Here is a 14639-nt window from a genome sequence, read left to right as displayed (position 1 = left end):
TCAGAGGGAGAAGCAGACCCCCCGCTGAGCAGGGAGCCCGATGCGGGACTCGATCCTGGGACTCCAGGATCATGACCTGAGCTGAAGGCAGTCACTCAACCAACTGAGCCACCCAGGCGCCCTCTATTAAATAACCATTAAAAAAAGTGAACTATATAAACCCACAATTGAATACATTATAATAGAAACAAAGGCAATAAATACTCAAAACTAATCATTTCCTAATTATTTTACGATGTTACTATTATCTGTGCCCTTGAGGTTATTTACATCTTTGTATGGTGGGAATAGTGGTATTATTAGTAATGGTATTATATAGTAATGCTATTTATTATATAACATAATGGTAAATAGCATATAATGCTACCGAGCATCTCTTCCCAACTCTGTATTCAGTGACATCACATGGGTGGCCTGAAATTGCTCATAGTGGGGACTGTTTACATCATGGCAATTGGCAAACACTACGAATCATGGCTCTTCCCCAGCAGTACCAGAAAACTGGTTGTTTAGTGTTTATTTACCATCATATCACTGGCTAAGGGCATTCTGAGGCTCAAAATGTGACTGTGGGGTCTTGGCAAACACCTTCCAGCTTTGTCAAAAATCTGGGCTTCCTTCTGCATAAGGAGATAGTCTATTTATCACTGGACCAATTAGCCAAGGGGTTTAGAGCATTGGATTCAGTCCTTTTGTGTGTCTAACCTACTTGCCAGGTGCTGTTGAGCAAGATAAGTAACATGAGAAGATTCAGTCTTGAATTCCAGAGACATAGGGGGGCAGTGCCTTTGGGGGACACTGCACCCGTTTTGAGCCCAGGCAGATGCTCAGGTGCACGTGGGGTTCAGTACCAAGGAACAGAAGCTAAGTGCTAAAAGAGTACAAGCACAGTGGTCTAGGGGTCGTGAGATATGCCCTAGAATATGGCTTGCACTCTGAGACTCAGGATGGGAGGAGTTAGGTCAGTGGGAAAAGGCCTTCCAGGCAGGGGAAGGGCGGTTTGGGCAGGAGTCGGGGTTCATGAGGTCATTTTCTGAAAGGACATTCAGCTTTGTACTCTCCCAGGCCAGACACCCCAGAGCCCTTCTGCACGGACACTGGATGGGTGAGAAAGCATGTCTGGCTCCTCTTCCTGCATCATTGAAATCTTGGGTTCTAGTCCCAGCCCTGATGCTCAGGAGCTGTGTGACTTAGGGTAAGTTACCTCCCCTGCCCTTGCCTCAGTTGGCCCTCAGTTTTGTCATCTTCAAAACGCAGGATTATTCTCTCATTTCCCTGCCACTCTATGATCTGATCCAATGGTTGGAGAGGAGAATACTTGACGCTCCTCCAGCCGATCTGCTCCCCTCTGCTTTAAACTGAGGGTGGCTTGGCTCTAGACCAGCGACCAGCTGATGGGGCAGAGGAGCCTTGGAGAGGGAGGGGCCGCCTCCAGTTAAACCCTTTCCCATTGGCCCACAGTGGTGTCAGCATTTCACCAGGCTGCCCACAAACTCTTCCTTGGGCTCTTTAGCAAGACCCCGGGGTTACTGTCCAGTAAAGGCCAGGGCTGAGTTGGGGGGACAGTAAGGAATAGTCTCTTGTCACTGGATTAACAAAGCTTTTTGAGGGAAGAAGGTGTGCTGTAATGGAAACCTTTGTCCCTCCCTCCTTGCAGGGGCTCTGTTGATATCTTCTGAAAACATGGCCAGACAGGGTGTCAGCCTTGCCCCGCTGGCCCTTCCAGAGCCCTCCTTCAGTCAGAAGAGAAGGACTGGGTGGATGATTCAACCCTGGCTCAGCTGGTGCCAGGGAGCTGGCACTGGAGCCTCTCTCTAGGCTAATGGGCAAGGATCAGTTTCTCCCCGGGGCGTCTCAGGACATCTTTCGCTTGCAAACTGGCCAGTAGCTGAGGTTTGGATGCTGGTTCCAAGGTTTGCAGAAGTCTGGGAGCCATTTTCTAGTGAGGCATTTACAGGCGTCCTGGGGTTGTGGCGTGGGGAGCCGGGCAGAGCCGGGCGCCGCAGAACCCCTCTCCTGGCAGTGTCCACCCCAGGACAGGACAAGCGAAAGGAGACCTGCTGGTCTTTGCAGACCAGAGGGATAGGTAGTGGTGGGTTGAGTTTGTGGATTACACACACTCCCCCAAAGCCAAACCCTCCAGGTATGCGCAGCGATGCCTGATTGGATCAAACAAGATCTGCTCCACTTTCTTTTTTTTTTTTTTTAAGATCTGCTCCACTTTCTTTCTTTTTTTTTTTTAAGATCTGCTCCACTTTCAAAATAGAAACAATCCCACCCTTTCTCACCGTCTCCACTGCTATGGCTGGGGGCTGAGCCACCATGATCTCGCTCTCCTGGACCAGCACAACCACCTCCTCCCTGCCCCAGCTCTCATCCCTCTCAGACCAATCTCCACTCAGCAACTAGGGCGGTCTTAAAAATACAAACCAGGGGTGCCTGGGTGGCTCAGTCGGTTAAACATTTGACTCTTGATTTTGACTCAGGTCATGATCTCAGGGTTGTGAGATCAAGCCCCAAGTTGGGGGCTCCATGCTGGGTGTGGAGACTTCTCAAGATTTTCTCTCTCCCTCTCCCTCTGCTCTTCCATGTGTGTCCTCTCTCTCTCTCTCTGTCTCTCTCCTCCTTCCTCCCTCCCTCCTTCTCAAAAAAAAAAAAAAATGCAAACCAGACCTTCCCACTTACATGTTTATCTCCCCCCCACCCCCGCCCCACTGCCCAGTGACTTCCTATCACACTAGGAATAAACAGCTAAACCCCTTCCTGCTACTTGCAGAGGCTCCGTGGGGCCTGGCCCCTGTCTCCAATCTGACTCCAGCAGAAGCTCCTCTCCCCTTTCATTTACTCTGCTCTTGCCACACTAACCTCTCCCCCCGCAAGAACTTCCCGCCTGCCGGTGGGATGCTTTCCCCCACGTCTTTACACCTTCCCTACCCCTCGCTTGCAGTGGCCAGCCTCCACTCCCACCATTCTCTCCTCACCAACACCCAGTAAAATTGACTTGGAAGTACTTAGGAGTCTCTGCAATGTTTATTTGTCAGTCCTCACTGGAGTATAAGCCTGAGTGTCCAGGGACAGGGAGTGGCACATAGCAGGTGCTCAATAAATATTTGTTGTGAAGAATGAGTGAACAAGTGAACAAAGGAGTGAACTGCTCAGGGACCAGGAAGAAAAGCTGTTTTGTTTATGCATGTCACTACCAGGGACGGCAGGCTGGGAAGAAGGCAGTGTGGGCCAGGAGGAAGGAGCGAAGGCCGGGGGGAGGGCATACAGCTGTAATTCTGTGCTGTGGGACCACACAGGGTGGCGTCAGGGGATGCTAGGTGAGCCTCTAGGTGCTACTCTCAGCCTGGGCCTCCCTCCAGGCCTGGCGCACCTTGATCTTCACTTTGAAAGCCTCGATCAAAAAGACCATCTTGGGGTTCCCCTCCAGGGAAGGCAGCTGCCCATCATCTGGGATCTCCAGGTCAAACCTCTGCAGCAACCAGGACATGACGAGGAAGAGCTCCTGGCGGGCCAGGATCTCACCTAGGCAAGAGCGGGGTCCTGCTCCGAAGGGCAAGTAACTTAGTGACGGAGAGATGAGCTGACTCCTCGTGGGGTCCAAGAAGCGCTCTGTGGACACGGAGAGCTGTCAGCCACGGCCAGGACAGGAGTAAGGAGAAGAATGGCTCTGCCCTTCCTGAGGGGGAGACGTGGCCTTGCCCAGGGAGCCCCAATCTGAGGAGGTGGACAACCTTACATGGGGGAACCCTAGCCTGAGGAGAGATACAGCCCAGCTCTTGGGTAGCCCTTACTCATACAGAAGAAATGCAATATTCAGGAAGGATGGAAAGGAGGCAGTACTGACGACTGAAAATGCCACCATCCGAGGGGCGAGGGGCTGACTTCATGGGAGCCATATACCTAGAGGGCTTCTTAGAGGACATTTGCAGTTGGTGGAAGGAGAAAGTGAGAAATCTGGCTGTGATGAGTTTGGGTAAATCTAGGGTAGAATGGGGCTATCAACAGGTTCATGTAGTTGGAGCCAGGAGTTTTCCAGTAGAAATCTTAGCAGAAGGAATACAGGGCTGGAATGCTGGAGCACGGAGGCTAGGCTGTCTGTGTGGCTTGGGAGAAGGACAGAACAGGGACTTACCTGGCATGAACTGGTCGGGCCGGTGCCACTCCTTCTCATTGTGATGCAGTGCCCACAAATTGATGATAACATTTGTGCCCTTGTCAATGGCAAACTCGCCAATGCTGCCCCAAAGAGGGAGAGGAAAGGGGAGTCTAAAATATTGTCCTCCCCAAACTGCTCAGCCCCACGCCTCTACAGTCCCCCACCCTGGGGGAAAAAAGCCCTATACGTCCTCATGCCCACTCCCTCATCTTTTCCTCAGCTTCTGCCAGATCAAATATGAACCAAGCCCTTCTGTAGACCTCTTCCCCACTAGCTCTTATGTATCAATACTTGTGTACATGGACATTCATGTCTGTCAGGGTATGTGGGTGTGCATTTTGAGCTGGTGCGTGCGCGTATGTGTGTGGTGGCTATTGGATTGGGTAGGAGCATAGAGCACCTGGTCTATCATTCCAGATCACATGTCTCCAGAGCAGCAGGCAGTTTCTGAGGGAGGTCAGTTAGATCTGTGGATTAGTCAGTGGGTGTTAGTGGGTGGCAGATATATTGATCAGTAGGGTCATGGATAGGACGATTGGTGGTCAATAGTTGAGTATAAATTGACCAGCAAGCGGAGGGGTGGGGCAGTAGAGGAGGGACCAGGTGGACTGGAAAGCAGTGAGTGTTGTTGGGAGGGAAGGCATACCTGGAATCAACGATAGCCTTGTGGGGGATGAGTGTAGGGGCCACAGGCCGGATGCGAAGCACCTCTCTGATGGTGGCCTCTAGCAAGATGAGTTGATTCCGGTCACTCATATTTGGTGTGCGACTGAAACCCACATTCTGGTCAATCTCCTCCTGGATCTTCTTCTGCAACTGAGGGCCAGAGCGGGGTAGATGTGACCAACATGCTTAAGCCCAGGAGAAGCACGGGCTTAGAAGAATCCCATTGTTACATCCAGAAGAGCTGGTTCAGACTCTTCCCAGTGGTGGCTTTGCAGTTCAGGCTTTGTTTCCACAAGATGGGGCAGCTCCATCCTAGGGCCAAAGCCAACTACTGCTTGGGTTAGGAGTGGGGCAACCCAGTCACCTTGCATGGAAGGTCAGAGGACATTACGTCTCCCTCTTCCTGGGGCTACAGGTGGATCTGGCTGGGGTGAAGAGTGGTTGGGAAGACCAGAGTAGGGAGAAGCCCACCTGAGGATTGTGTAGCAGGAAGGCCACAGTCCACTTCACCACAGACGTGGTGGTCTCTACACCGGCCCCAAATATATCCCCTATGGTGGTGAGAATATGTTTATCTGAAAGGAGTTTTGAATCCCGGTCTGAGGCAGCATTGTTATTGTCTGAGTTCATCCTGGCTTGGATCAGTATGTCCAGCAGGTTGGTGACAGAGTCGCTGCTGAAGTTCTCCTGGTTGGGTGAGGTTGGGAGACAGTGATAAGGAGGGAGCCTCATCTGCAAAACCCTTTCATACTTCCATCCCAGCCTGGAGATACAAAGGCTTCTTCCATCTGGACATGAGGGACTGGGGAGAGACTAGGCAGGACCTATGAGCTTGTGGAGGTAGGAGGGCTCTCTCTAAATTTTGGGAGTGAGTGGGTCCCTTCTCTGATCCTCTGCAATTCCTTACTTCCTCACCCTTATTCATTAGTTAAGTCATTTTTTGTTGAACACCTACTATGTTCCAGGCTCTCTGCTAGGTGCTAGAGATACTCCAGTGTCCAAAATGGACCCCAGCCCTGTTTTCATGACACTTCAACCTAACTCATGGTCTTCTCTGCTCCATCACCTACCTTATGTTTTTCAAGGATTTCATTCAGCAATTCATCTCGCATTTTAACACAGTTCTTCATTTTTTCCACGGTTTTGTTGGGCAAAATCTGGAAAGTAGAAAGTAGAAAGAAGTGTCATCTTCAATTTTGTTTCTCCAGCTACCAGCTACCAGAATCCCTCCTGGAGGCAGATCCTAGCTTTCGGTGTCTGGAGAGTTTCCACTCTAACCCAGACCTTCAGCCAAAATGGAAGGCAAGATGGGGACACAGAATGGGATTATTAATGACAACTAGGACAACTCCAAATAAGGGAAAAGGGATCGTCTTCACTTCCCCTTCCCCATCGAATCAAACATCAGGCACTGATGGAAGGTCTACTAATTAAACTCTGCTGTGTGCCCAGCCCTTAGGAGTAAGATAGACTTGAGTCTGAAGCCTGGAGCAAGTTCCTTAATTTCTCTAAGCCTGTATTCTCATCTGTCTGGGGATAATAAAACTGACCTTTAAGGGGAATAACATGATTAATGCATGTGGAGTGCTTAGTAGTGGGCATATGGCAATTGGTAAAGAAATGAAAGCCATTGTCATGATATTAAAAATGCATAGTTAAAAGCTAAACCTATTTTTGTAGAGAACTGGTGCTTTTAAAATGAAGGAGGTGGAGGTCACTGTGGCTGAGGTGGTCAGGAAAAAAGTGGGTCTGGAGCTGGGCAGTAAGAAGAATTGGGGACAGGGATTCCTGGAATCTGAAGGTGGGGCCTGGCCTCATCCTCACCTTCAACCTGGGGAATATGTCTACCATTTTATCCGTTCCCAGAGAATCCAAGATGCCGTCATTATAATTCTTTATGATCTTCAGAGCAGGATCTCCATTCTTGTAGGAGGAGTTGAAGCAAATCAAGCAGATTATGTTGGTCACCGCCAGGAAGAGAGGCAAGGACAAATCTATGGACTGTCCATTCTGGGTGGCCAGGAAATCACACAATAAACTGTTTTCCTGACAAACTGGGAAGAGAGAGGGGCAAGACGGTGGGGAATTAAGCAGCACCCTCCCTCCTTCCCAGTTCCGCCTTAGCCAGGGACATAGAGCAGATGGCCACCAGATGGCAGCAGCAGTCAAGAAGGCACTAGATTGAGCCTTCCATTGCCCCCTCCCCAGCCCCTTCTCCCTCCAGCAGCCGAAGGGGACGGCCAGCACTCACTGATCTTCTCTAGCCTCTGGTCGCCATCCTTGAACAGGGCAAAGGTGGCCAGTACCAGCTTCCTATGCAGCTGCCAGTTGGCACCATGGTCTGCGAAGGCGATGCCCTTTTGGTTGTCAGACAGGATGTCCAGAGTCACCTTTGGAGAGCAGGAAAGGCTGTAAGAATCAGACATCAATGACCCGCCCTTGCCCTGGGCCTCCTGCACCCTTCCTGTGGGAGAAGGCAGGTACTTGCCACGCTGACACCCATGTGGGACACCCCTGCTCTACTCTGCCATGACCGTTAGGCCTCGGTAGGGCAGGGCCCGAGACCCCTCTACTCCTAATTCCATCAGAGAGACAGACTGAGGAGAAAAAAGGGACCCCGAATTACAATGCAGTTCTGGGGGGGCAGTTCAATGACAGGGTGACCTCTGGGCCTCTCTTATCAGTTTCTGACCGGGGGAAGGCAGCCGTGGATGGGATAAGCTCTCTGAACGGTGCCTGTCCTGGGGGCAGGAGCAGGTGGGCTTGTAGAAGCAGGACTGCGCAGATGTCTGCCTTCCCCTGGGCTCTCCGGGGCGTGCCGCAGGCAGCCCTGCTCATCTTTCTGCCTCCTACTGCAAGGCTGTGTGCCCACCGTAAGGCCCCATCTGGAGAACGCAATCTGGACTTGGCCACTCCACCTCCTCTCAGAGGCACTTCAAAGCATCCGGCTTCAAAGCCTCCCCTCTTACATCCTGTGACCTGCAAGCCCCATCTGACCAGCCTCCTCCTTCCTCTTTGCTCAGGAGGGTTGGGAGTGAGGCCGCTGGCCAGCAGACCTGGCTGACTTGTCCAAGGAAAAATGAATCAGCCCTTGGCCTGATCAGAGATAAGTGGCTGGGGGGCCCTGCCTGGGGTGTCCAAGGGGGTACTCAGCAGCAAGGTGCTGGGATGGGGCATTGGCAGTATTCGCAGATGGTTAGCCTCTTTCCTCCCCGAGGAGCATTACAGAAGGCTCAGCAGGATAGATCATATAATAATATATGTAATATATTTTATATTATACAAACAATATATATACATATATATGACACATAAAATTTACCATTTTAACCATTTTAATGCCACCGTGTGTCAGCCCTACTGTGAGCCAGAGCAGCTGGGGACAGGTCCAGAGAAACAGCAATCCCCTCCCTCCAAAAGCCAGGATACTTCTCCCTCATACCTTCCCACAGAAGACAGTAGTCATTTTAATCCCATTTTCCATATGAAGAGTAGCACTCCTAAAGGCTATTTATGGAGTACTTACTGTGCTGGGCACTGGGCTCAGTGCTTTGCATATACTACCTCAGTTAATTAGGGAAGTCAAGACTCAGAGAGAACATCATCCAGTTCCAGGCGAGATGACAGCCCAGAAAATGAAGTCTTCCTTTGATTCTTCCTGCCTAGTTTAGAGGCTGGGTGGGGTCCGAGGGGTCGATCCCCACCCACGGTCCTGTTAGTCTGTTTTAGGAAGAATTACAGGTTGGAAGAATTACAGGAGCTGGAAGGGTCATTCCAGGCATGGTCTGCAAAACCCCCGGGGCTGGTGAGAGAGGAGAGATAGTGGGCACTGCTTACCCCTTGGGGCCGCCCAGAGAATTCCTTGCCCTTCTTGACAAGCACCTCCTTGGCCAGCTGGTGGTGACCGACCATCACTGTAGTCTTGGTACCCATGCGAAAGGAATAGATGGGGCCGTATTTTTTCTGTAGCTTGAAGAAGTTCACGTGCGGATGGCCACCTCTGGGGAGGAATGGCAGGCTGCCCACCAAGGGCAGGGATGGGAGGCTCTTGGGATACTTGGCACTGGGGCATTTTGGCTTGGGCCATAAGAAATAGGTGAGGGCGAACAGCAAAAAAGCGAAGAGCTCCCACATGGTGGCTGGGCACCGGCAAGCAGGATAGACAGCTATGGAGTAGAAGAACAGCAACCAACTCTAGGGTGCAAGGAGGCCTTATTTAAGGGCTGCCCTGATCTTCACCTTGGCTCTGTGTTATCTCTTGCCTTGTGGAAATTTATCCTGGAGCACAGCCAGGCCCAAGCCCTCTCCCAGAATCAGGAGAGGAAGAAGGAGTGGAGGCCTCCTCAAGGGCTGGCTCAACTCCAGGACAAACCCCTAAGAGGGGGGGCTAGGTAAGGGGAAGACAGCTGGTCCTCCCTCCCTGGAGCTCCCCATTCATCAATGTCCGCAGAGTGCACCAGAAGCAAATGGTATCTGGGTCAGGAATCAAGGCTTGGGACTTTCCACATTATAAAATCAAAATCCATGAATAGATGATGTTGTCAGGAGAGTTACAGCCAGCAGGGACTGTCAAAGATATTTTACCCAGTCTTATTTAACAGCCAAAAAATGCGATGCCTTCCAAGGTCAGTCTTGTATACGGTCACACAAGATAGTGACTGCAAGGGGGCGCCTGTGTGGCTCAGTCAGTTAAGCTTCCGACTCTTGATCGTAGCTCAGGTCTTGATCTCAGGGTCATAAGTTTGAGCCCCACATTGGGCTTCACACTGGGCATGGAATCTACTTTTAAAATATATATATATATAAATAATAATATTATAAATATACATAAATATAATATAAATAATATAAAATAACCAATAAAATATAATTATACAAATATTAAATAATATAATTATATGTTATATAATAATATATTATGAAAATAATATATATACATATATATGACACATAAAATTTACCATTTTAACCATTTTAATTAAAAAAAAATGTTTAAAGTAAGCTCTATGCCCAACATGGGGCTTGAACTCACAACCCCAAGATCAAGAGTTGCATGCTCCACTGACTGAGCCAGCCAGGAGTCCCCCATTTTAACCATCTTAAGTATACAGTTCAGCATTAAATATACTCACAATGTTGTACGGCCATCACCACTATCTACTTCCAAAACATTTTCATACCCCAAATAGAAACTACCCATTAAGAAATAATGCCCCATCTCCCCCTCCCTCCCACTCCTTGCAACACCTAATCTACTTTTGTCTCTATGAATATGCCTATTTCACATAAGTGGAATCCTGCAATATTGTTTTTTGTGTGTCTGGCTTATTTCACCTAGCATAATGTTTCTGAGATTCATCCACGTTGTATCAGAACTCCATAGCTTTTTATGACTGAATGATATTCCGTTATATGGATATACTGCCTCTTGTTGATCCATTCATCAGTTGATGGACACTTAGGTTGTTTACAACTTTTGGCTCTTGAAAAAGTGCTGCTATGAGTCCCTGTTTTCAGTTCTTTGGGGGGTATACCAGGGAGTGGAATTGCTAGGTCATATGATCATTTTATATTAACTTAAGTTTATGTTCATGTATTAAGTTTCAGTTTCCTCCTCTGTAAAATGGAAATAAGAATGGAATCTACTTCTCTGGGGTTGCTGCGACTCAGTGAGATCATGCAGGTAGAAGCGTGCCTGGCAGGAAGTAAGTACTCATCTAGTATTTATGCTTATCATCATTATACCAAAATGGGCTTCCTGGTTTCTCTGAGCTCTTATTAGTAGGTCTTCCTGACAGACAAAGGTCTTATCTTCTGCTGGAAACCTTCAGTGGCTCCATCAGTATTGATCAATGATTTGAAATCACTAGGTGAAGCCACAGCTCCAGGGAGGTGGACATTCCTGGTGTCAGTCATCACAGAAGAGGTGGGTCCTTGGACAGGCATCCAGGACCCACTGAGTGAGACTCACAGAGGTGAGAGATGGAATTTCTGCCCATCTCTGGGGGTGGTCTGCCAGGTCTGTACTTTGAAGAGTGGTTTTCCTACTTATGCACTGTCAAGTTTTGGTATTATGATTTTACTCATTTTATAAAGTTATTGGAGAAACTTTCAACCTTTTTCTATGTCCTTAAGCAGATTAAATAACATGGAAGTGATCTATTCTTTGAAGTTCTTCTTCTCCTTCTTCTTCTTTTTTTTTTTTTAAAGATTTTATTTATTTGACACAGAGAGAGAGAGAGAGAGAGAGCACAAGCAGGGGGAGCGGCAGGCAGGCAGAGGGAGAGGGAGAAGCAGGCTCTCCGCTGAGCAAGGAGCCTGATGCGGGGCTCGATCCCAGGACTCTGGGATCATGACCTGAGCTGAAGGCAGCCGCTTAACCGACTGAGCCACCCAGGCGCCCCTATTCTTTGAAGTTCTAAAGCAAGTTAATGTGAAAAGTGTCAGGTCCCAGTGCCTTTTTCAGAGAGATGACTCCTTAACATAATTTTCCAGTTTCTTCCAGAGATGTTGGTCTCCTCAATTCTTCTGAGTCTTCTTGAGTCAATTTTGGCAATTAATATTTCTTAAAATTTGCATTTTCTATTTTTTCTTGATTTGTCAAAGGTTTTATTGATCTTTTCAAAGAATCTCCCTTTGAATTTATTCATCAAGTCTTTGATGACTGTTATTTTAATTTGGTTTCAATGTTGATAAATGATCAGTGCAAAACATCCCATGTAACTTTATACCAGAATTCAGACTGAAAGTTCATGTGAATTCCACTTCCTTTGAATTGCTGTTTTCCTTTTTCCCTTGTTCCTTGTCTAAAACATAAGCCCCAATGTCTACTACAGCTGAATTTATGACCAGGGAACTCCATTCTTAGGTATTCAAACAACAGCATTTGTACATATGTTCACCAAAGGCACATTCGAAAACGTTCATAGCAGCACTATTTGTAATAATTCCAAACTAGGAAGAAACCCAAGTATTTATCAATTGTTGAATGGATAAGTTGTCATGCATCATACAGTGGAATAGTATACAGAGATGACAATGGATGAACTGCAGCCACATGCACCAACATGGATGAAACTCACAAACATAAGATTGAGTGAAGAAACCAGACTCCTAAGAATGCAGTGTATGATTTTATTTATATAGATTTTAGAAACAGATAAAACTAAACTATGGTTCTAGAAGTCAGGTGATGATTACCCTGGCGAATTGTTAAGTGGCTGAAAGAGGACTCAGGGTGGGGCTTCTGGGGAGAGACTTCAGGTAGTATTCTGTTTCTTGATCTGGGTGCTGGTAACACAGGTATATTCACTTTGAGCTGGACACCAATTATTTGTATGCATGCTATACTTCAATAAAAAGTTTACTTTAAAAAATTGGGTGTCTATGGAGTCTGGGACCTTACTGAAATTGCATACATATTCTGCATGTATGTATAAATACATATTTTTCTGGAGAGAGGATCCATAGCTTTCACCAGTTCTCAAGACAGTGAGTTCACCATTGGTTTGAGGTTCCCTCTATCCTTATGCTCATCCCCATCTTGCTTTATGATTCTTCTACTCTACCCTCCTCTAGTTGCGTCTTTCCTTCTTTCTAAAACCTTTCCCTGGAGCCCTCTGGTATTGTCCCTCTCTAAAACAAACACACTTCTTTGTTTTCCTTACTTAGCTATAGAATGTTTTCTCTACCTCCTGCCTTACCTAAACTGGACCCTTCTCTGAGGACAGCCCTTCCCCTGCTGTTTTCTTGAATAAAGACCCCTAATGTCCAGGTTAGGCAATGGAATTGATGTTCTCTTTACTCCCCAAGGCCTCCAGACCACCAATTCTCCACTTTTGGGTGGAGCAAATTCTCGCTCCTTTTGCAGTTTCAAGCCTTTGTTATTGCCATTACTTACTGACCTCCTGTTGCTCATTTTCATTTAAGATTTAAGATATGGGCACCTGACTCACATCCTTCCTCTCCAATCCCACCATCATCCTGCATGACTTTAGAGTCCATGGGGGATGATCATCCTAACATCCCAACTTCATAGTTCCTTTATCTCCTCAAATCCAAACCCTTACTTCCACCTCAGTTACTCCTCTAAACATCAAGCCCCATCCTCAACTCCATCTCTTTCCTGCCTAGCAGATAATATTACCTTTTACTTAAGAAATCTGAGACCATTGGGGTGCCCGCTGGCTCAGTTGGCAGAGCACGTGACTCTTGATCTCAGGGTTGTAAATTTGAGCCCATGTTGGGTCTAGAGATTACTTAGAAAAATAAAATCTTAAGAAAAAAAGAAATCTGAGACCATTAAGTTCAATCTCCCTTAATTTCTACTTTATTGTTAGAGGGAAAGAATCCCTAGTCCTGTTTCTAATCAACCTCTCTGACAATTTGGCAAAATAATAACTTTATTGAGCATTTGTCATGTATTACATGTAGTATCTCTTTTAATTCTTATAACAACTCCGTAAGGTACTAGCTATTATTATCACCATTCCCATTTTACAGATGAGGAAACAGACACAAAGACTTGCCCATGGAGAAGCTGGGATTTAAGCAGTCTAAAGCTCTTTGCTCTTAGCCATGGTATTCTGCTTCTCATAATATAAACTGAAACTGTATACATACTTTTAGAACCAATAATTCCAACTCTAGGAATTTCTCCTGAAGGTGTCACACAGTTCAATGTACAAAATGAATCATTTCATGTTTATAATTGCCAGCAGTACACCCCCATCAATAGGAGATGAGAATACAATGCAGTCAGAAAAAAGAAGAAAGGCTTTATGTGCTTATTATGGAAAGATTTCCAAAATACATTGTTAGGTAAAAGAAGCAGAAATAAGAAGAGTATGTATTGAATGTGTCCATTTGTGTAAAAAAAAAAAAAGGAAGAAGAATATATGTACTGTTTTGCTTTATATGCATAAAATATCTCTGGAAGGATAGACTACAATGTTAAATCAATAATATAAGTTTCCACCTTAGGACTAGAGAAGGAAAAGCAGCATAAACCTAAAGCAAATATAAAATAAATTATAAAAATTAAAACAGAAATCCAAAAACAAAACAAAAAAAATTAAAACAGAAATCAATGAAATTTCAAACAGGAAAACAATAGAGGAAATTAACAAAACCCAAAGTTGGTTCTTCAATAGATCAATAAAATTGACAAACCTCAAGCCAGGCAAACCTGGCTTTTTTTTCTAAGAGAGAAGAAAAAATAGCTAATATCAGAAATGAAAGAGGCTCCATCACTCCTGATCCCATGGACATTAAAAGAATAGTAAAGGAATACTATAAGCAACTCTATGCCCACAAATTTTGATAACTTAGATGAAATGGACCAATTCCTTGAAAACATAATCTGCCAAAACTCACACAAGATAGTCTGAATAGGTCTGTATCTATTAAAGTACTTGAATCAATAATTAACAATGCTTTAAAACAGAAAGCATCAGGCCAGATGGCTTCATTGTTGAATTCTACCAAACATGTAAGGAAAAGAAAATTATACCAATTCTCAGCAATCTCTTACAAAATATAGAAGCAGAGGGAACACTTCCTCACTCATTGTATGTGGCCAGAATTTCCTTAATACCAAAACCAGATAAAGACATTACAAGAGGGGCACCTGGGTGGCTCAGTTGGTTAAGTGTCTGACTTCAGCTTGGGTCATGATCTCGGGGTCCTGGGACCGAGCCCCGCAACAGGCTCCCTGCTTAGCAGGGAGTCTGCTTCTCCCTCTCCCTCTGCCCCTCTCCACCCCCCACTCGTGCACTCTCTCTCTCTCTCTCTCAAATAAATAAATAAAATC

General features: G+C 46.4%; 1 protein-coding gene across 1 annotated transcript; it reads right to left on the bottom strand.

Annotated features, from left to right (window-relative positions):
• Positions 1-3180: 3180 nt before the first annotated feature.
• CYP17A1 (cytochrome P450 family 17 subfamily A member 1) lies at positions 3181-8962 on the bottom strand. Its single transcript, XM_036111535.2, has 8 exons — positions 8666-8962; positions 7080-7218; positions 6653-6882; positions 5899-5985; positions 5300-5515; positions 4809-4978; positions 4139-4242; positions 3181-3615 (listed from the first exon to the last, which is right to left on the bottom strand). Exons 1-8 carry the CDS (start codon positions 8960-8962, stop codon positions 3332-3334), a joined length of 1527 nt encoding a protein of 508 aa, XP_035967428.1. The 3' UTR covers positions 3181-3331.
• Positions 8963-14639: the final 5677 nt, after the last annotated feature.

This window comes from Halichoerus grypus, chromosome 7, assembly GCF_964656455.1.
Source record: "Halichoerus grypus chromosome 7, mHalGry1.hap1.1, whole genome shotgun sequence".
Lineage (NCBI taxonomy): Eukaryota > Metazoa > Chordata > Mammalia > Carnivora > Phocidae > Halichoerus > Halichoerus grypus.
The sequence above is the reverse complement of the archived record's forward strand: the minus strand, read 5'-3'. Positions and strand labels throughout refer to the sequence as shown.